The 23,103-nt window shown below is 46.1% G+C and overlaps 1 protein-coding gene across 2 annotated transcripts; it reads left to right on the top strand.

Annotated features, from left to right (window-relative positions):
* The first annotated feature begins 2,424 nt into the window (after nucleotides 1-2,424).
* On the top strand, nucleotides 2,425-21,478 carry SINHCAF (SIN3-HDAC complex associated factor). Of its 2 annotated transcripts, none has more exons than XM_066634003.1 (6): nucleotides 2,425-2,503; nucleotides 13,103-13,250; nucleotides 13,778-13,877; nucleotides 16,551-16,677; nucleotides 18,902-19,052; nucleotides 20,269-21,478. In XM_066634003.1, exons 2-6 carry the CDS (start codon nucleotides 13,123-13,125, stop codon nucleotides 20,429-20,431), a joined length of 669 nt encoding a protein of 222 aa, XP_066490100.1. In that variant the 5' UTR covers nucleotides 2,425-2,503; nucleotides 13,103-13,122; the 3' UTR covers nucleotides 20,432-21,478. The 2 variants fall into 2 exon arrangements, with proteins under 2 accessions (XP_066490100.1, XP_066490101.1); XM_066634004.1 differs by lacking the exon at nucleotides 2,425-2,503 and adding an exon at nucleotides 9,115-9,189.
* Nucleotides 21,479-23,103: the final 1,625 nt, after the last annotated feature.

Genomic DNA, 23,103 nt, shown 5'->3' with positions numbered 1-23,103 from the left:
ATTTCCTCCTGCAATATAGAGTTGCAGGGTGTTATTCCAGGAGGTAGTTCTAGCTGAATGGGGTGTAACAGCAGCCCAACATATACTGAATGTGTACTCTCCCATTCTCTCCCATCAAACTGCCACCATCCTAATGCTGTTGCATAAAATCTATGGTGGGATCAAAGACCTTTTTGAGAAAAGGGGCCCAGGTGTTTAGCTATAATGTCATAGAATTTTTGAGTTGCTGAGCTCCTGGAAGAGGCTGCACAGAGCTCAGCTTGGGGGAGGGCAAGCCCTCCCACCCAAATTTGCCATACGCTGGATGGAGAATAGCGGAGCCACCCAGCTGAGCATCTGGCACATGGTGAATTGGGCAGGAGGCCTTGGTTCCCAAGCCAAGCTCTGCATGAGCCAGATGACTTTGGGTGGCTGGCTAGATTCTCCCCCCCCCCCCCCCCGCTCCTCTTCCAAAGCTAGAATTCAAGCTCACCCACTGAACTGATTGGCTGACAAAAATGTACTTCACAAAATGCACAATGAACATGAGTTTGCTGCTGCAAGACATAGTGAGGGGCACAAATAAGGTGGTTTGAAAAGGAGGCCAGACATGTTTGTGGATGTGGGATCTATTAATGGTTATTGGCTATGATAATAAAATGGAGCCTCCATGTTCAGAAGTAGTATGTATCTAGGGAGCTACAGCAGGAGGCAATTGCTTGTGGGTTTCCTGGAGGCATCTGGTTGGCCATTGTGAGAAAGTGATGCTGGATTAGATGAACCTGCTTTGATCTTATCCAGCAGGTCACTTCCAACATTCGCTGCTCTGTGCAGTGGTTCTGTGGGAGATGTCAAGGCATACCTCAAATTGATGTAGAAAGATTGAAAACTGCTCTCAGGAAGCCCCACCACATTCTATTGCACTAATGCTAAGATTAAAATGGAAGTATTGTAATCTGAGCAGACAGGCAGAGTTCTCATCTTCTCTCTGCTACTGTACTACATTCCCACCATTACTGCACCCGCCATTGCTATATGGTGCAATCTCCTCCCTCGCTGCTCTGAACCAGGAGGTGGTCAGTTCAACCTGGGTCCAATTGCCCTCATCTCTAACAGCCCTGTTGCATCTTGCAGGAAAAATGTGTGATGTTTATGTGGTGCTCAAGATCAGGTATGGAAGCTACATCAGTGGGTAGGCCACACCTCTAAATCCAGGGTCTCTAGAATGCCTCTCTCACAATCAGAACAATGGTGTCTTCAGAGGAAGCCAGCAGTCAGTGGTCCTTTAGATAAGGACCCCCAAAAAGTGATGGGATTAAATGTTTTCTCTACCAACCACATGTTTAAATGCCTCATGGGGTAGGCCAGTGTTTTTCAACCTTTTTTGTCTCATGGCAGACTGACAAGATACTATCATCAGTGTTTTGACAATTGACAAGGCACACCATGCTGTTGGTGGGGGGGGGGGCTCATATTCCCCAATGGCATAACTAATAAAAGTCCCTTTCCCAAAATTCCACAAATTTCCACTTCCATTCAAGGCACACTAGTATGCTGTGACACAGTGGTTGAAAGTAGCTGGGGTAGGCAGTGCTATGTAGGTTCCTATGCCATTTGATGACATGATTTTTTAGTAGAACTCGGAGATCTATCTGTCAGCCAAGGATGCAAAATAGCAGCTCAGGATGACAGACATACACTTAGGAACAAGAGGCCCTTTCTGAACAGGGCTGCCCAAGCCACTCTTGCAAGCAATTATCCAGAAACCAGGGAGACTTCGAGCACCCACTTTCAGAGCAGGCAAGCACCATCTGTGCTGCTGTCTCTCTCCCCCCCCCCCCCCGCTACAGAACTGCTGCATCTTGCAAGCTGGGACCTAAATCGGATTTGCACCTGGGGGGGGATGACCACAAACTCAGTAAGGTGGGAGCATTTCCGGGAGGCATTCCCAGGAGGGATGGCGCTGCTCCCTCCTAGCTTGGATGCCTCTCATCTCAAGAGCATCAGCATCGTCTCAAGCATCGCCTGTTGAACATCATCTCAAGAGCAACTCGCACTCATTCATGCCCTGCAAAGCGACGTGTTCCTTTAATTCAAGGAAATCCTGAATGAAGAGCAAGGGCAGGCTTTGTCACAGCAGCAGCACAGCCTTGGTGGCAGGAGCATCACCGCCCCTTTCCAAGCATTTGCACAGAACCTCCTCATTCCACTCCAGCCCAGGTTCTGGGCGTGCGTGACGTCACCGCTCACGTCACAATGGCTGGGCGCTTTTCCTCCCCGCCACTGTTCGCTCGGCCCTTTTCTCCCTTAAAAGGACAATGGTACGCGCATGCAAAAGAGCTCGATTGAGAACCCAGGCGTGGGAACGGCGCATGCGCACAGCGAGTGGAAGTTAAGCCAATGAGTCCGGCGCTTGCATGCATCTATCCAGACGCAGGAGCAAGACAACGAGGGAGCGTGGTGGTGGAGGGGGCGCAAGGAAGATCTCTGAGCAACGCAATCCACGCTGTTGATTTGTTTGCAGGTAAAAGTGACTTTTAACGTACTTTAGAGCTTGGAAGCAGAATATTTTTTTAAGGACTCCTCTTAAATCTACAGAATGAGTTCTGATCTGGTTAAGTTTTTTGGCTCTGGTGGTTTTGTTTTTTTACTCAGCCTTGGAAGCAAATGTAGGCTGCAGTCCTTTTCATGCTTTCCTGGGAGTAAGTCCCATTGACTCTAATGGGACTTACTTCTGAGTAGACAGGCATAGGCTTGGGCTCTAAGGCTCCAGTCCTATCCACACTTTCCTGGAAGTAGGCTCCATTGACTTGCTTCTGAGTAGACAAGCATAGGATTGGGCTCTTAGTAACTCTTAGGCCATTCTGCCCAAGGAGAAGGCTTGTTTGTCAGTGGACCGGCTTGGAACAGGTGTGATTGTCCTGCACGGATGGGATGGGATGCGGTGGGTTGCATTGTTAGAAGTCGAGCATGTGGCGCCTGACACCGCACGACTTTCCTCCCACCCCCTCCTCCGAAAGTGAACTTGTGCATGGAGGAAAAGAGCTTTGGCGAGGAACTCTTTGAAATCTGGGTGGCTCGATGAGAGAGATCAGAGAGTAGTTTAAACTGACTTGATGGGGGGATCGGGCCCTCGCCTTTCATTCAATCGGTTGGGAAGCTGCTAGTTTGAAACAAACAAAAAAGTTGTTTTGTTTGCAGGCGGAAGGGAGGCGAGCTGCTGCTGAGAACTGCAGAGCCTTTCCCACGCCGGAATAGTTACACTGACTGAGCAGCGAGGATAGGTTTACTCTGCGGAGTAAGACAAACGTGCAGTTGCTAAGTTGGCCTGTGCTGGTGGCGGTGGGAACTGTGTTGTCCGTTACAACCAGGGGACGCAGCATTGTCGACAATGGGAAGCAAAGGGGGGAGGGGAGATCGGATCAGATTTGTAACAAATCCCTCGAGGTCGGCTAACCCGGCTCAGGAGTCGTTGGAGCCCGCAGAACGTTCGCGGCGCCAGCGGTCCATTTTCGAACGTTCCCCGGGAATGTGCCTGTCTCCCCCCCTGCAGACGGTACACCTGTAGATGCGCAAGAGATCCCCTGGAGGAAAGTTGTGATTTGTGTTTGGGGTGGGTGGGAATGGCAGCGGATTTGGGGCCCAATCCATGCATGTCTACTCGGAAGTAAGCCCCATGATGTCCAATGAGACTTGCTGCCAGGTGTTAAATGAGCTGCTAGGAAAGTGTGTATAAGGATTGCCCACTTGGACTGCAGTCTTATCCACACTTACCTGGGTGTAAGCCCCATTGACTAAAACGGAACTTAATTCTGAGTAAACGTGCATGGGATTGGGTTTTTAACAGCCATGGCGGTGACTGCGTTTCTTTGCCGGGGGGAGGCGGGGGGGCGTCAGTGGAAAGGGAAGGTGGCCCCGGGGTTATCTCTTGGGGGTCTTTATCCTTTGCAAAGGGCCGTTCTGCTTTCCAGCCTTACAACTGCGAGACCTGCTCCTAGGAGGGAGATCTTTTGTACGTGCGTGTAATCTGACATGACACGTGCTCCTGGAAAGCTTTGCTTCTCGGTCGCCTCTCTTCAAGTGATTTGCACGCACCTGGCTGGGGATGGGACCGTGCTCGTCAGAAGGGGGGGTTGCATGGGTTGGGGGGGTGGATCTTGCCCCTTCCAATGTCAAAAAACCCACCTTCTGCGGACGCGTTCAGCGTGTGCAACTTTGATCTCAACTTCTCTACAGCGACCTCCTGGCTGCCTATTCTCTCCCCCTCCTCCAAAGCCCCTGTGCGCTCGTGTGAATGCGGGGGCCTCCCTCCTGCCTAACAAACGCGATCTTGTGCGGCCCGAGCCACGGAAGCCAAACACCCCGGCGACGGAGCCTCGTTTCCCCGCACGTAGGCAAAGCGGGAGAGGCGAAAACAAAGGGCTGGTGCGGCTGCATGTGGCTTGCGCTGCCGGGCTTTGCAACTGCTGGGCGCGGGGGGGGGGTTGGATGTGTGTGTGCACGGATGGGTGTGCAGGGGGCGGCACAAACAAAAACCACTCTGGCGTGCAAAGCGGGGCGGGGAGTGCGCCCCCACCAGCTTCTTGGAGGTGCATCGCAGCTTGAGGACTTTTTCCAGGAGGAGGGAGGCGGATAAACTTCCCATGCGCTTTGCTGTTGCTCTGTGCAAGGGACCACGCTGCATGCATGGAGGAAGAGGTGGCGTGTCTCGGTGTGTGCATGGGCAGGAAGCGACTTCCATGCGCAGAGAGGAACGGATGGTTCCACCAACGACACCCTCTCGCTGGATGGAGCCCTGCGCCGCCTGGTTCTCATGGGGGGGGGGTCACACTGGCTATCATGGAGGGACTCGGGAGCAGTAGGAAGGGCTCTTTGTCTTGCTTGCAAACTCTTTCCCCCCCTTTTGCCCCCCTCCGCGTGCGCCTGTTTAGGGGGAGGTCTGCCCCAGCTCCCTTTGAAGTCGGAACTGTTGCCATGTTTGAATGACGTCAGGCTGAAGCCATGAGGAGGAACCCGTTCAGGAGAACAGCCTGGGCAAGATCACACTGCCACCCACCCACCTACCCACCCACGCGGCCGTGGTGCGGGTGGATGTTCTAGCCCGTGCTGCTGGCTGCAGTGATGCAGTGGGTGGGTGGAGAGGCAGTGGCGTAGCTAGAGGGGGAGCAAAGCACTAAGTTTTGCAGGTGGCTTCACTGCAGTGTGCAAAGGGACCCTCCCCTTCGGAGCTGTTGGGGGGGAGGATTGTTAAGAGCCCAATCCTAGGCACATCTACTCAGAAGTAAGTCCCTTTATAGTCAAGGGGCTATAAATGTTTTGCTCCCCCCCACCTGGAATGGCTCTGAAGGGGAGGGGCCCTTGGCACGCTGCCCTGAGGTTCCCTGCAAAACTTAGTGCTTTGCCCCCCTCTAGCTACACCACTATGGAAAGGGAAACCTTTTTCCTCTCTTTTGTTCAGGAAGTAAACCCATGAGGAGTCAACTTGCACTCTCCATGCTTGATTGCCGGCTACTTGGAAACAACAAAAACATTCCACCACCACCCCCATCCCTGCCACCCCTGCCTTTCATTTTCCCTACAGAGATATTCAGAGAAAAACCAAATGAAAGACAGGAAGACTTGCAGGAGATGTACTTCCACTTTCCTCTTCACTGGTTCGTGAGTGGAAAGTGAGTAGTACTCTGTGCCAGGCTTGGTGGCTTGTCTCTTTTGCTGCTTGTGTGTGTTTGGGTGGGGGGTCAGAGAAAAGGGCTGGGTGGGCGGGCGCTGTGCATATGGACTTCGGAAAATCCGTTCCTGTAGTAGCTCTGACCCCGATCTCTCTGTGTTTCCCTGCAGAGATTACCACCAGTAGCACTCAGGAGATTAGGTGGTTGTGGTGGCGGGGGAAGGGAAATAAATATGCTCTTCCTAACCCCTGCTACCTTCCAAGGCAGCTCAATCCTGAATTAAAATCATACTCTGCATTTCTGACAATCAAGCAGCAAATGCAATGTAGTGTTTGGTAAGAGGAGGTTTGGGGTTGGGTTTTTTGCCATTGATTTATGCAGAAGCAATGTGCTTACTGCAGCAGTTCAAGGATTCCCTCCCCCCCCCCACGCTCTTTGATGTCGGTTGGATCTTGCCTGAAACAATAATTTTTAAACTTGGGTGCCTCCCTCTTTTTCACTGGCAAGTCTGGACATTCATACCAGGATTTCGGTGGCAGTGACTGGGCTTGTGGGGGGGGAGGCTACCTTCCTTTCTAGCCCAAGTGGGTCCCAGCTGGTGTTGTTGATTTGAGCTCTTTAAAATGATGCAGAAATGTGGGGTGTTGTGTTTGAAGATGTAGGATTCCTTGCACATGGTGGTGTGGAGGCTTCCAGTGGTATGAAGCTTCTGTTTATGAACTCGCAGAGCTTGGGTGTCTACCTGATCATTATGGCCTGTTTTGAAAAGTAGGTCGTCTTCTGCGGAGGTGGACACAGGTGGGTGGTCTTTGTTCCAGGCGGTGCTTGCTTGTGTGTGCTGCTGTGGGCCTTCTCTTGTTTGCAGATATTTTTTTTCCTTCCTGGCTGGAAATTCTTGGTCACTTCATTAACTTGGGATAGTAATTATTTGTTACATCTATAGTGCATCAACTCATGTTAAAAGGCAAAGAAACTTAAGGACCTTTTCAACATGACATGCTTTCCCCCCCTCCATGCACACATAATGTACATCAAATATTTTTAATTTTCTGGTTTTCTGCTTGGCATTAATGTGCACATCAGTAGTGTGAGAGAAGCTGAAAGGTATGCTTAGTGTTTCATAGGGCAATGGGGCTGTCACTTTTGGTAGAGCACATGTTTGCATCCAGGTTCACTCCCTGGCATCTGCAGGTAGAACTGTGAAAGACCCTTGTCCAAAGCCCTGCAGAGGGCTGCTTTGAGCCAGTGTAAACCATACAGAGCTAGGACAGCTAATGATTCAACTTGGGATAAAGCAATTTAATATGTTCGTTTTGCAGGCACACTGACTTGGGAGTAGTCCCATTGAACTTGGTGGGATGTGATTCCAAATAAACATGTCCAGGATATATTTGGTTGAAACCTGTACATCCTCCCCAAGTGTATGTAATTTCATTTCTTCACATCCTGCACTTACTCCCTTTGTTTCCCCGCTCTGTTAAAACTAAGAGTATAAGCTCTCCAAGGCAGGATCTATCCCTACCCCCCCCTTTTTAAAGTGCCATGTTACATAAGAACATAAGAACAGCCCCACTGGATCAGGCCATAGGCCCATCTAGTCCAGCTTCCTGTATCTCACAGCGGCCCACCAAATGCCCCAGGGAGCACACCAGTATAACATGTTATACTGACGGTGCTATATGACCAGTTATAATCAAGTAATCACTAATATAATTCTTCCTTGTTCACTTTTAGTGAAATGGGTGAAGCTGGCTTTTTTTTTTTACCACCTATGTACATCCAATGCCTTCGGTTGTTGTTATCAGTTCCTGTAGCTTAATGTGTTCTTTCAGTCCCTCTTGCATTAATTCTCATAGCAGCAACTTTGAAGTAACTTGCTGTTGTCAGTGGAGGCCAAGAATCAGAGGCTTGCCGATGACCACCCAGGGAGTTTTCAAGGTAGAGCAGAGGTTATAATGAAGCTTCCTGGTAATCTTATGATCTTTGCAACAGAAAAGAATCTCTGTGTGTACCAGTTGAGAAACTGGCAATAGTTTTATAAAGACAGGGTTTCTTAGTCTGCACTGTGGCTTATCTTCCATTAGGATGCTCCTTTTAAAGCAGATCTTGCCTAACCATTTTCAATTGAAATTTTTAACCCATCAATGTTCATTCATGAAACAAGAGTGCATGAAACAAGAGTGCCTACTTCAGAGTGTCTATCCCTTAAGGCAGGGGTGTCCAAACATTTTGGCAGGAGGGCCACATCATCTCTCTGACACTGAGGGGCCAGGAAAAAAATGAATTAATTTACATTTCAAATTTGAATAAATTTACATACATGAATTTATTAGAGATGGAACTTATATGAATGAATGAAGGTCTTGCAGTAGCTCAAGGCCTTGCACAAAGCAAGGCTAGCCTTTCCTTCGCTGCCGCTGCTGCATCACAGGCATAAAACAGCAAGCAATGGAAGGAGCCCTTGTCCCACAGCTCAGGTGAGAGGTTGAACAGTCGTCATAATGCTGAGAAAAGTTGCATTGGGCCAGCCTGGGCTCCAGCAAGTCCCTGGAGGACCAGAGGCTCATTGGAAACTGGGAGCTCCCCAAGGGCCGGATTGGGAGCCCCCAAGGGCCACAAGTGGCCCCCGGGCCAGGGTTTGGGCACCCCTGCGTTAAAGTATAACTAATTGGTGTTATCTGATCCTGAGTGTTTAGTGGCAATCAAATGTTGACAGAACTCTCAAGATACCTTAATGTTTACATTTTTGTAGAAAAAAAAGATTGCATATGAAAGTCATAAACCATCCAATCCCAGTTTAAAGCATAAAGAAGTTGAAATTTCTAGTATATAAAATAATCTGCATTTTACTCTCTTCTCATATACGAACTTTTCCAACTCTTTTTATGGAGAGAATTTTTATTGGTGATGTGGAAAATACTCATTTCCTTTTACCCGAGTTTGGTGGGACTAGCCTAAAACTCCAAAATCCCTTATTGTGAATGGGGGGAGGGTGGGTGGGAAATCACTGCTTAACATTCTATAAATACTGAATTGTGAACATGTTGCTTTAGGGATAGTTAAAGGTAGTTTCATATTGTTCAAAATGTGAATAGGATCATAGGCAACAAACACAACAGGACTGAATTATTGAACAAAAACTGTGGGATGATTCTGGCCTGTGACTGGAGAGTTCTGTCGTCATTGAAAGTAGGTGCTGAATACTTTTATTGGTCTAATTGAAGTTAGTTACTGAAAGATCCATGATTACTTCTCCTGCTTTCCACTCATAAGGAATTCTCTGTATAATGGAGGGGCTGCACTGTGGTCTGCAAAGCTGTAAAAGCTGCAACAAGGGAGGGAGTTAATTTGTGAACCTAAGGCGTTTGGTGAGATTAACTGAAAATGCCCTTCTTTCTTATACTCTTGCACACATTTTATGTCCAGCAGTTTAGGCTTTGTTTGATCTCAGCTGTGTTCAAGATAAGATGGGAACAGCGAACTGCGGTCTTCACCATGCATGAATAGCAGATCTGTGTCCTGCCTACTGTGATCTTCTAAGGTACAATATAGTTTGGTGGAAGCAGTATTGGACTTGCCACTAGTGGAGTTTCTCCTCTCCCATTTCTTGTTTGCAGATATTGATCAGCCTGCCAGGTAATAGACAGGTGGCTATAGCTGTATTGTTGCAACAGGCTATAGCAGCAGTTCGCAAACTTTTTAACTCTGTGACCCACCTTGTCCTTCATGGTGGGACATGATGCGGTGCTCCTTGTAGCGTTGCAGTGTCTTATTGGGAGCCCCTGGAGGCTGCTTCTGGGTTTTACCGGGCCCACTCCATTTACCGGGCCTCCACAGGCCCCAGAATCACTGGCAGTCCTGGTCACCCTGGGGCCAAGGGATAAAGTGCCACCCCCCCAACAGGAAGTAATTGTGATGAGTTGTTGACATCTTTGCAGTTACAGTATTATTGTGCCAGTCTGTGGGCTGCCCCTTGGCCCCCCCTTTTTTAAAAGTAAAAGAAGCGGGCGGTCCTGAGATTGGCATGGAATTGTGCCGATAGTGGCTGTGAGCTTACAGCTGCTATTGGCATGGTTATGCATGGATCTGAGGGTTGCCCCTTTCCCTTTAAAAAAAAAAGAAGGAAATGAGAAAAAGCGGATGGCCCTAAGAAGCATGAATTGGCTTTTTTTTTTTAAGTGAAAGAAGCCTGCAACTCTGCCCTTTCTTTCCCTTTGGAAAAAAGACCAAAGGGGGTCAACGTGAGTGCAACTCCCCTGCAGGCATACCATCCGGGGGTACTTTCCCCCACAGAGGCAAGCATACCATAGGACATTCCGGGGCCTGTAGAGGTCCATGGAACAAACATTCCCTTACCTTGAGATTTCCGTGACTGCCCACCACACCACAGGATGTAGCACACTCTCTGTTGGTACAGCTGCATCAGTGCTTGAAAGTTGGATAGGATTGGGCCCTGTGTCGGATGGATCAGTGGGCTGACTTCAGATAAGGTACCTTCATATGTTGGTCATACCTGCTAATTGGGTAAGAGGCACTTTTTCAAGTGGGTGCTCCTTTTTTTAGCAGGAGGAGAGTAACTGGCCTACCTCACCCCAGCACTGTCTGTTCTAGTGGCTGTCTGCTGGTATTCATTTGCATCTTTTTAGATTGTGAGCCCTTTTGGGACAGGGAGCCATTTAGTTATTTGATTTTTCTCTGTAAACCGCTTTGTGAACTTTTAGTTGAAAAGTGGTATATAAATACTGTTATTAATAATAATAATAATAATGTTCAACAGTTTTGTTGTCTATGTTCTAGGCATCAAAGCACACACAATATACAATGCCATCTTTGCCCTGTTTTGGCTTCTTATTTTGTGTATATCCCAGAAATGGGTGCACAGATTCTTGTAATAAAAAAGTATACATGCAAGAGCACATGAAAAGATGAAAAAAATTCAAATCTTTATTTCTCTCCCCCCCCCCCCCAAAAAAACCCCCTCTTGAAACTCAGCTACTTCTCAGTTTGGAGTTTAGGAGTCGTCATTGACAGCTCATGAGTTTAATTTCTAGTATTGCTAGGTGTCTAAAGATTGGAAGTTAGCTTTAGCTTTTACAACTAAAGTCCCAACGTATTACAGTACTAGAATACTCTCATATAAATAGTTGGCAGATATTTTGTGCCGACATTTCACATACTGGCTAGAAAAGTCCCAGATGCCTGCCCGTCGGAGATGGATTTCTTGTCCTGGTACTCGGGAATATAAACACTTTTCTTCCTTTCACTTTTTTCTTTCTCTTGATCTTGCTAATGAGCTTATTTGCTGAATTAGTGGCCAGCTCTAATTTGTATTAAGAACAATCTTTTGGTTTGAATCCATTATACTTCAAAAATAGAAGAGAGAGAAACCGATCCAGGTCAGGTGATAGGTGTCTGAAGTCCAACATGAAATATAGCTTGGAGGTAGCAGAACTGGAAAAAGAAAACATGCTGAAACGGATCCTGGCTTTGTTTATTTGGAAACAAGTCCAACTGAGTTGAACATATGAAGCCGCTTTAGATTGGATCATCTGGGTCACAGTTAACTCCACTGACTTGCAGCAGCTCTCCAGGGTTTCAGGCAGGGGTGGTCTTTTCCAGCTGTATCTGGAGAAGCCAGGGATTGAACCTGGGACCCTCTGCATGAGCAAAGCAGGTGCTGTAACACTAAGCTACAGCTCTTGTCCTTGTGGGAGTTGCTTCTTGATAAGTATGCTTAGGATTGCTACCCTTAGGTAACAGCAGCAGCTATGCAAAGGCACCCTAGTGCTGGTGTCACTGCTGATGAATATGTCAAACAAAATAGCAAACCGGAACTGGAGAATCTGCTGAAGTAAGACAAAGAAGGGGGAGTGAAGCAGCAGGATCTCCTGTTGTAGTGGGATGCATCCTGTTTCAGAGATTCTTCCTTTTTTCTTATGAGCAAATCTCACCTGGCCAGCTGAGTGACAAGCAGTGTAGGCCAGCATGCATTCATCTGGAATCTTTAGTTGTGGTGACCTGGTAGGTTGATGGCTAGCAAGGCACCTCAGTAGGTTGGAGCTTTGCTCTTACATATATGCTCATTCCCAACCGCATTCTTGGATTTAATTTTTGGTGAGCGAATAAAAGAACAAATGCCTCTCCGATGTTGTTCCAGAACCTTTCTCTTTACTCCCCTTCTCTCTGGGATCTGGTCTGGGAAAGAGGGGTATGGATCAGAGAGTATATTCACAGCAATTGATTCTGGACTCCCCATTTGGAGAAACTGTGTGTGTGTACACGCAAGCCACTTGACCATTCAGTTGGGATAGGATGGTACATAAACAATGAACTTGCCTTTGGTGAATAGCAGTTTTCCAAATGCAGTAAGAAAAACATGATCCAGAGGAGTAGCTCTGTGATGGGCACCACACAGATTGTTATGACAGTTGCATCTGTTTGTGTTGCAGTCCTGTGTGAATGCCTCCAGATCAGATGGTACAGGAGGATCTCCCCCCCCCCCAGTTCATGTGCCTCATCTCATAAATTTTGGGTGCCAAATACAAACATCCTTATTTCACTTAGCGTTCTAATTCATGATTTGGGGGGGGGGGGTGTCTCAATCTCCTTGCTGCTTTAAAGGTGTTGCTTGACTGTTGTGGTTATGTGTATTTTTAAAAATCACACTGTATTGTGTGATATTTAACCTTGTAAGCCACTTTGAAACAAGTCCATCAGAATCGAAGTGGGCTCGAAGTGGGTATTTTTCTGTGGCGGTTTAGAGATGGATTGTTCTGCCAGCCCAGCTATGGTTGACAATAGCAGGTAGCAAATTCTGCTTTGGTAACTTAGGGTAAAAGAGGATCCTAAAAAGCTCTGTGGGATGGAAGAGGAGAGTTGGGAGTTAGTGAATGGGGAGTGCCCTGTAGCTAGACTAGATTCCACAGCATTTCACTTGTACAGTAAGTTATGTTAAATACATGTTTCCTATTTCAAACCAGTCAAGGTTTTAGTGGAATATAGAGATTTCTGTTCCCAGGGCTGCTTTTCTTTTGAGGGTTTTACCCCCTCCCAACTCTGGTAGCCAAATTGGCTCTGAAATGGCTTTGAGACAGCACGGCAATGGAGAACATCCCATTTACAAGCTGCTTTTTTTCATTTATTGCCATTTAGGTCACCTTCCTGCATGTCTGACTAAATTAGCTGCAAAGTCCTCTACTTTAGGAGGAAAAGCCAGTGCTGGGGATCAACAGAAATGGAAATGCATTTGAAACACCTGTCCTCGGGGTTGATGGTGTAGGATAGGGATCATGCATAATGTATCAGCTCCCACTGAGCATTTTAGACTGATGTGGTGTCAGTTTGCAGAGTCTCACAAATGGGGGTGGGTGGGTGGGTTTCTTCCCACCTTTTAAGTTTGTCATCCACCTTTTAAACTCAGTCCTTTTTTATCTTCTCTCCCATGATCTCTGTAGGTTAAAAGTGAGAAGAGAAGATGTTTGGCTTTCACAAACCGAAGATGTACCGGAGTTTAGAGGGTTGCTGTATTTGCAGAGCGAAGTCTTCCAGTTCTCGTTTCACTGACAGTAAGCGTTACGAAAAGGACTTCCAGAATTGCTTTGGGTAAGAGTTTATGTGTGTTTTTTTTCGTTAGTTGTGCATTCAAAATGAGGGGAAAACAGAGCACCCTGTTGTTGTTGTTTTTTTAAAGCTGCCACTGGGTTTGTATAAGACTGTCTAAAATTATTCTGTTGTAAGAGTTCTTGAGTGCCTGTGGAGTAAATTGCCATAGATCAACCAACACATGACCTGAGCTTCTCCAAGGGCGGAACATGTCACCTGCTGTACACTGAGCCTTTTCAAAATGTGCCAAGTCAAATATGTTCCTATGTGTGTGAATTCTTATACTGCCTGTTTCTGGTATAGCCAAATGATTGATGTCTGCTGTCTTCCAGAAGAGCCAGAATAGCGGGGACTCTTTGAATCTTTGATGACCAGCCATACCATCTAAGGCTGCTGAAGGGCAATCATGTTTAATTCTCTTAATAATATGTTTATTATGTATTATTTTAAAGTCTGGGAGAATTTTTTTAGCTGAAGAGCAACCAATAAACACATTCAGTCAATAAACCACAAATGTTTCTTTGCAGTCTACATGAGGCCCGCTCAGGAGATATCTGCAATGCATGTGTGCTTCTGGTGAAAAGATGGAAAAAACTGCCAGCAGGATCAAAAAAGAACTGGAATCATGTGAGTTCATTCTCAAGGACTTTACACTACAGATATAAAGAGATTTAAGGCCCAAACCTATCTAGCTTTCCAGGGCTGGTGCAACTGTGCCAATGGGGTGCACACTGCATTCTGTTGAGGAGGCCTCTATGACTTACCTACAAGGTAAGGGAACATTTGTTCCCTTACTTCAGGCCTGCATTGTGGCTGCATCAGTGCTGGAAAGCTGGATAGAATTGGGCCCTTAATAGTCATTCCCATTTCCTGGGTAACTTTGGGAAACATAGTTCTCTGGTAGTGGAGGGACCACTAGGACTCGCCAATACAGAATTCTCACCTGACTACAATCCCCTAGATTTTTTTTAGTGACTTTGGCAGCTGATAAAAACTAGATACACATTTGTAATACAGATGCACTTTTGGATTTTTCTCACTTTTGTGAATCTAGGTTGATTTGATTTGATTTGTAATTTACCTTTCTCCCTGGAGGGCACCCAAGTAAATCCATTCCAAGTAGGATGCATCTACATGCCCAGCAAGGCAAACTTCTTGTAGGTGTCTCACAAGATGAATTTACAAAATACATGTTGCTACTCTGTAGGACATAGTGTGTCCTACATAGTGTGTATTCATGAACCCTGCTATTCATGAATATAGTTGGCTCTCCTTACAGTGGCTGCAGCAGCAAAAAAATTAATTCAAGCAAGAGAGGTAGCTGATCAAGACCTTTAAAGATAATGTCCTCTAGGAATGGTTGGCCTACTGCATGAGGATCGTCTTTAGCAGCTTTCTAAACAAGGGGAAAAGACCTATCCAGATTTGCCTTCCAGAGCTACACATAGCCATAGATCAGCAGTTTTCAAACTCTCAAGTTTGAAAACCGCTGTAAGTCCTTGCAGGGGTGGGGGCGGAGGCAGTGACTTGATCCCCAGGATTGCGCCACTCAGAGGGCTGCAGGGGCTTGGTTGCACTTACCAGAGCCTCCTGGGGATGTGGGGAGCCCCGCGTGAGCGTCTGCAGAGCTCCCCGAAGCTGTGAAAGTGGAGCAATTGTTGTTTTTCTCCTTGTTCTCTCTCTTTGTTGGGAGATACATGTGTGACCCCAGTTAAGGAACAATTCACAATCTCCCAATGGGGCAAACATGGAACATTTCTTCTCCCTGCCCCCCCAATAAAATTACAATAGAAGTATGAAAAGACTAAACAGCAGAATATAAGAAGCACTGAAAGACAAAATTGGAATGCTCAAGAGTATTTCCTAGAGCTCCTACCTTCCTGTGCAGGAGACCCTGCCAATAGCTCTACTAGCATTTAGGTTCATTGGGACTTGCAGTGATAAGGTGATAATAGCTTGGAGGAGGACCTATGTAAAGCGGTTCCAGCTTATATGAGCTTTTAGGTTAAGTGTTGAATAACTCCAAGGCTGTTCAGGTAAAGTAAGTAGCTCTGTGCATTGCACTGTTGTAAGCAATTAAGTAGGAGAATGGCTGTGCTGGGTGTGTCCTTGTTTGATAGTCTGTGCGTACAACATGCCTAGGGCTGCTGCTTTAGTTCTGCCATTACCTGTCTTCACTGATGCGATGATTCATATGGTACCTATACGCTAATATACATAAGACTGAGACGGTGTCCGTTGTATAGGCTGCAGTGGATTATGCAAACAGGCCTAGGACATACACTCCTTCTTTACACCCTAGTTTTCACAAATGGCAGCTGAGATAATAAACATGTTAGTGGGCTGTACCATTTCAGATTCCAGGTGGAGTCTTGGGTGAGTGACTGAGATGATTCCATACCAAAAAAAAAAGTTCTCTGCCCACGAAAACCTTGCCTGTCAGGGAAAGGCTGGGCCAGGAAGTGTAGAAACTGCTGTGGCCAAATGCTGCCATATCTTTTCTGTCTCTAGCTTCCACGGTAATCAATTTATTACTACCGTGGAAGCTGAAGACATCTGAATTCAGACACTTGCAGGATGTTGCAACTGAGAAGGTTCTCTGCGTGGGCACTGTCTGCCTGACTTCAGAAAGTGGGGAGGAGGCTTGGCTCAGAAGCTGAACTGTTGGGCAGACTCATGTTGGAGAAACTTCATTGGTTTAAATTGTTGGCATCCTTCAGTCCTGGAAGACTATGGTATCACGCTCTGAATGGTGGTTCTGGAACAGAGTGTCCTCTCCAGTGCACGAAGCCTGGGTAATGTAGATACGGAGGATGGACTGTTTCCCATGCAGAAAATCCTCCCCCTCCACCTCACTGAAATGGTCCAATGGAAAGGCAGAAGCCAATACAGTTGGTTCCAGCAGCATCGCAGGAGTTGCCAGAGCGTGACTGTATACAGCCACGAACTGCCTCAGGGACTCTGGATTTTGCCTCGAGGTTGACTCCTGAAGCCTTTTCCATAACTGGATGTAGCCACAAGACAGTGGAGGTTTGGGATCAGAGTTTTCCTTCTCTCAGATGAGCTGCCTTCCCAGGCTAACGAGTCCCATCTACCCGGAGGCGACTAAACAGCCACTTACGACAAGTACAGCCAAACTGAGGGCCTATTCTTGTCCCCAGCCCCCAGGGGTATGGTTTAAATAGAGATTGTGTTAAATGACTCAAGAGCAGTGTAACTTCACCAGTAGGGTGCGCGCGCGCTCTCAATCCAAAAATTGGAGTATAAGAGAAATGAACTGTGTCCCATGCTGTCTTTCAGGTGGTGGATGCGAGAGCTGGGCCAAGCCTGAAAACTACTTTGAAACCAAAGAAGATGAAAACTCTCTCTGGCAGCAGAATGAAGAGTAATCAAATAAGCAAACTGCAGAAAGAGTTGAAGCGACACAGTATGTTGACACCATGTGGCTTGGCATAAATTAAAGTTTGTCTTTAGCTAATATGGAAGCATCAGAGTAGTCTGGTTGCAGCTGCACTATTCATGGAAATGAGGCTTTTGATGAAAAAGATGTTACTTTGAGGAAGCAGCATCGCCAGGGGCTGTAGCACCCAGGGTAGTGATGCCATGCAATGTCACAGCGTCACTTCTGGGTTCATCCAGAAAAGCAGCAGCCCCCTCTTTTGTGCTTGCCAAAGGCCAGAACAAGAAGCCTCCACACCAAACATGAAGGGGAAGCAGGCTATGGTGGTGGCTAGGTTGAGAGGCAGCCATATCGGGCTTGAAGAGGGAAGATGCTACTATGGTGGCTTCTCAACCTGGCTGCTGGACCCCTGCTCCTCTCCCAGAGGCTCTTAGGCCTCCTCCAAGGAGGAAGGGGGTACAGCAGTCAGGTCAAGAGGCTGCATAAAACAAAGATGAGAATAGTGACCACAGCTGGTTCCATTGCGGCCTCTCCTACCCCTGCCATATTGGTTGGACCTCACGTGTTACCCCTTTCTGGCCTGGCACCCGGGGTGGCCAGTCCCTCACTGCCCACTTGCTGCTCCACTGCTTTGAAGAGCTTTCAGTGTTACTCTTAAGGACTTCCTTAAACTTTACAATCCTACAATGTATGTCTTCAGCTTATTTTTGGATCCAAGTGAAAGATCGTTGCTGGAGGTCTCTAGAATTTTAACCTTGTTCATGTAATTCCAGTGCTAGATGGAAACACAGAAACAGCAAACTCTGACTGAACATCTATTATTTCAAACCATTCTGCACAGTTGATGTTATAAATGGCTCCAGAAAGCATAGATCCTAGTGGAATGGTCATTGTACACACGCAATAGGCAGAGCTAATCTCATCCTCAAAGAATTCATAGTCCATTTGTTTTGAAGATGAACATGGGATAACCTTGTCTATACCACTTTGAGCTCCTTGGAGGAAAGAGTAGGACGACACATGATTTTGAAGCAAAACCAAGGAACACCTTGACACAGCATTTCAGAGGTTTCATGATACAAGTCTCTTTGAAAGTAATATTATTTGGGGGTAATGTATGGAGGGCAGGAACTGCTCTCTTCTGCCCCCCCCCCCCCGCCCAGCCATTTGAGCCAGATACTTGGAGGTGTTCTTGTTTTGTAAATGATTCTTGGGATCATTTGATTCTAAGATTCTTGAGAAATAGAACTGCCATGTATAGGCCATTACATTAATTGGCTCCAGACCTTCTTATTAACTAAATACATGCCCCCAATTAAACAGCCGATAGTATCAGTAAAAATACTTAAGAGAAATTCCAGAAGGCAGGCATATTCCTGCTCTTTCTCACATAAACAAGGAATGCCTTTTCCAGGGCAATAACTGCTAGGACACAGAAGTGCATCCTCTAAAGCAGGGGCCTCCAAACATTTTGGCCAGAGAGCCACGTCAAATATCTGGCACGGTGTAGAGGGCCAGAAAAAAATTTAAATATGTTTATATAAATAAATTAGATATGGAACTTAGATAAGTGAATAAATGAATGAATGGGCTCATTCAGTCTCTCTGGCCCTTAGAACACCCTCCAGATGCAACCAGAGTACAGCTCTAATCATGTTCGGTCAAGCGGGCCAGAGGCTTTGAAGGGACAAGAGGCTGGCCACTGACCGGGGTTTGGTGACCCTGCTCTAAAGCAGTGTTTCTCAAACTTTTAGCGCCAGGACTCACTTTTTAGAATGAGAATCTGTCAGGACCCACCGGAAATGATGTCACATAGTATGGTAGCATCAAGTCTAAGATATTAAAAATAAAATATTGAAATGAATGGGAACCCACCTGAAACTGGCTCATGACCCACCTAGTGGGTACCAACCCACAGTTTGAGAAACACTGCTCTAAAGTATGCACCTTGTTTCAAAGCTATTATTTTACTTGCTTGTAAGTTGACATGTGTGAATGATCAGCTAAAACTCTGACAGCTCAATCCTATGCATATCGACTCAGAAGTGCCATTAAGTTCAATGGCACTTACTCCCAGGTAAATGCATTATCCCCTTAGATGTCTTTAAGTGCATGATGGTCCTAGTCTGATGCCAGGTTTGTACCAGAGACCTCCACCCGTTTCTGTGAGACTTGTCTAGGTTTAAAAATTCTGTGCAAGGGTGAGTAAGCATAGTTGTTAATGCAGTGATTTATTTTCTTTCCTTTATAGACTCTGATGCTCACAGCACCACCTCAAGTGCCTCACCAGCCCAATCACCCTGCTACAGCAACCAGTCCGATGATGGCTCAGACACTGAAATGACCGCAGGCTCTAACCGCACACCTGTCTTTTCCTTCTTGGATCTCACGTACTGGAAAAGGTGAAAAGAGCAGAAAAGCTAAAGCCATGCATCCTGTGATTTATAGGGGTCCAAACTGCGTATGTCTCCTTTTTAAAGTAGGATCAGTGTGCCTGGCACTGAGCAAACCTAACATTTAAAGTGTCCTAAAACAAGATGCTGCTCAAAAAAGGCACGCACTCTTAGATTTCGACAAAGGGCAGGGTAGAAAACACAGAGGGGAAGAGAGGTTAAAAATGTACTTAATTACAATAAATGTAATCTTAATTACAAGGCTCTTTTGCTTCCGTTCCCTCAGCAATTAGAGAGCACTTGCAGACAACTGATGACTCAACATGGCATTTAAGGCTGTAGATAAAGGAACCAGATAGTATGCAAAGCATGAATTGGGTGCAAGGCCTGGGTGTTGTCCTGAAAACAAAACAAAACTTGAAAACAAAAGTGCTGGGAGGTGTGTATGTTCCCCTAGTATTAATCCCCTCTTGGAGATAAATGATGGATACTCTGACAGTAATTGGCAGTTTCTGTAAGGATTCCTCTCACTTTAAGACTAGGTAACTGCTCTGTATTTGATGTCAACTGAAATGCCCACATAGCCCAGCAAGGATGTGTGCTGTATGACTGTGGATCAGACTAGTCAATCACAACTGTGTTCCATCAAAAGCAGTGGTCCTTAACTCGTTTCTGCCCAGCCCACAGGTGTACATGTTTGGTCCCTATTGTGTATATGCAGCATTGGACAGAAATGGCTTAAGTTAGTGATTAGGACCATTAATACCTGAATTGCCTTAAATTAGTGAGAGCTTGTGTGGTGTACTGGTTAGAACAGGGGTGGGCAAACTTCCAGCTTTTGGGATCCTGGACCTTTAACAATTGTATAGAAAAGGGAATTTCAGCAGGTGCAGCTTGCCATCTCAGATGCCAAAGTGCATCTGCTGAAATTCTCCCTCCTACACAATTGTTAAAGGTCCAGGATCTCTAAAGTTGAAAGTTTGCCCATCCCTGGGTCGGTGTCAGACATAGAAACCTATAAGGGCATCACCGGTTCTAGCCTATTAACAGGATTTGTGCTGGTATCTGTTCTATTCCTCTCTTTGGTCAGAACTGGATGATATTGCACAGATTGGAAAACCCTACCTGGAATCTCTCCATTGGCAGAGTTAGGACCTACTGTGGACTTGAGTCATTACCCATAGTAGTCACTGTGTCTAATACACGTCTGCCTCTTCTCTTGAAGGCAAAAGGTCTGCTGTGGAATTATTTACAAAGGTCGCTTTGGAGAAGTCCTTATAGACACTCATCTCTTCAAACCCTGCTGTAATAACAAGAAGTCTGCCACAGAGAAGCCTGATCCACAGGGCTCCCAGTCTCCATCCGCTTCCAACCAGGAAGAGTGGTGATTTTCACAACTAACTGCAAGCAGTGTCAACAAAACTTCTTGCTCTCAGGAAAGGCTTGAGAGGAATCCTCTGCTCACTTCGGGAGCCTCCTATGCTGCCAAAAGACATTACCTGTTTAAGGGCATGTTTTGTTTTTTTTTAAACTTCCTTCAGTTCCACTAATTCAGATATCTCTTCAGGAAAGACTGTAAATAATATTTAAGAGGCTCGAATGGTAGCCTTTTAGTTGAGCTGAACACTGCTGCAAGTCTCCTTCGTTCAGCCTGACTCCCTAATCGACTCTTCCTGAAACAAACGGCCATGAGGTCGGTAAACTATGTATGTAGTGTATTTCTGTCAGAGAAGCAGTGCTCGCATTAGGCTTGTTTAAATTAGTAATTTGTTTCTCTCCCCCCCCCCCCAATGAAAATTATTACTTTGGCAGTTGCAGCTCTGACTTAGGTACAGAAGTTGTCCGTTCCCTAGTATGTATATGTTGCAAAGGTAATTCTTACTACTGATGTTTCATCTTTCCAGGACCTGAAGATGGTGGCTGATATTTCTGGCCTGGTAAAACTGCATGTGGGTACACTGAGGAAAATAAAGGGAAAATGTCTTTATACTGGACCAAGTTTTTCCCAAGCAGCATGAAGCCCACATATGGATCATGCATTAAGGGGCAAACAGCACATGATACTAAATGTATATAGTTGCAAGCTTCAGTATACTTGTGTGGCAGCTGTGTAGAGCTGCATTGGACACAGCAGGGAGGTTCAGGGTATTTTATTCTTTACCTCAGGGCCAGCTCAGGACCTCCAGAGCCTGAGATGGTATGCCAATGCTAACTGCTCCCCTTACCTGAAGGATGTGTCTCTACTTTCCCTGTTGTTTGACTAGAAACAGAAGGCGTGTGGCAGAGGAGAATGGGGGTTAGAGTCCACACTTCCACTCGGTACTCCTTCCTTTTCCAATCCAGAACATGGGATATGGAGGTGGGCACCCCTCTGCCAATCTGCTGCCTGCAGTGAGTATCTCTGTCTGCCTCATGGATGGGCCAACTCTGCTTTATCTCTATGCAAATGGTTTGGACAAAGTAGTCTTTTAACTCTAAAAGTGCTACTCTACAATGTCACTTATAGGGTTAAATAGCCTCTTTTGAAAAGGTGACCTCTTGTCAGCAGAAAAAAAAGGTTAAAAAGTTTAAACAGCCACTACCTTCCTACTGCAGTTCTGCTCCAAATTTAGCCCTGCACAGACGCACCCATGAGTAAACCTAAGCCTGTAACTACACTGTCACATTTAGCATCCTGTGTACCTTGGCCCTAAGATTACAGCGTAGACTTGCAGAAAGGTGGCTCTATGGTCAATTCTTTGAACATACTTTCCACAAGTGTAACCGTGGACCAGTTGTATAAGGGTACAACGAGTGAACTGCAGCAAACAGTAAAGGATAAAGGGCTTATTTCAGTACCAAACAGATTCCTCTTGGAGGAGAAAAGGGCTTAGTTTGGGACCAATTAAATGTGTGACTTTTGTAATTGCTCCCTTCTAAAACTATGTAGCCTCATAGTTATTTTTGTCCTGTTCTTCTCAAGCTATCAAACCAATAGCAATCCGGAGCAGGAGCAACCATCTCTTATAGCTGAAACAGAGAATTCTGGTAACCCATTTTTCTGAAATCCAAATTAATTTTCATTGGACAGAAAAAATGAAGGCAAACCTTGTATACTCAGACTACCAAAAGCTCAGGTTTCAAGATTTTCTGTTTTGACCCATCTTCTTTTTGAACTGTTTCTCTACATTATTTAACTTAGATACACATCCAAGAAAGGAACATTGCAGTAAAAATGGCTCCTCGCTTACCCTCATTAAAAAGACATGATCCAGGCATAGAGAATGCTAGTGCCTGTGTGGGCAGGATAAAGGGTTTATTTTGGATACGTATTCTCTGTAAATGTACACGTGACTGGTAAACCGCCCCCCCCTCTTTAATACCCACACTGTTGCCTATTTTGGACTCTTGTAAACCAGATGACACTTTCTCAAGTTCCCCAAATGCAAATAATAGCCCACATTCACCAGGAGCCATCACTGATGGTAGCAAATGTCAACGCTTTTAACGCTTAGTCCTGGCTGCTGCAGTACTCAAACCCTGGATGCCATCACTGCTTCTCTCCTTTACATCTCCCAAAAGTGCCTTCAATCCTTGTTCCTGTTCCTCATGTGCCCAACCTTCAGCAGTTAACCTTACATTCCTGCCCATCTGTCCTTGCTACTCATATTTGCTTCCTTCTAATCATTGCCCCCCCCCATCCCCAGAGTTGCCACTTCATGTGTCTCTAAACCTCAAACTACCCTGAAGACAAATCACGGTATTTGGCTTTTCCCCAAGCTTTTACAGGCTGTGCCAAGAGAAGTGCTGCCTGTGAGGTACTTTGATCATAGGTGATTTGGCACAACCACAATGGCTGCCGCATCTAAAGAATGCTGAGTACACTTGAAGTCACTCCCCCCCCCCAAAAAAAAAATCTCTGCAAATATGAGGGGATAGATGTTTCTGATAAGGCTGAGATTCTGATAAATGGCCTGACTGCCCAAGTAAAGATTTCAGCTAGATAGCGCAAGCAGGTTCCTGCTTTAAAAGTTAAACAAAATTGGCTTCTTCAACTAATATGCTGCTGTTGCTGCTACTT

The sequence above is a fragment of the Tiliqua scincoides genome, chromosome 7 (assembly GCF_035046505.1).
Source record: "Tiliqua scincoides isolate rTilSci1 chromosome 7, rTilSci1.hap2, whole genome shotgun sequence".
Classification (NCBI taxonomy): Eukaryota; Metazoa; Chordata; class Lepidosauria; order Squamata; family Scincidae; genus Tiliqua; species Tiliqua scincoides.
Note: the sequence above shows the minus strand (reverse complement) of the source record. Positions and strands in the feature narration are given on the sequence as shown.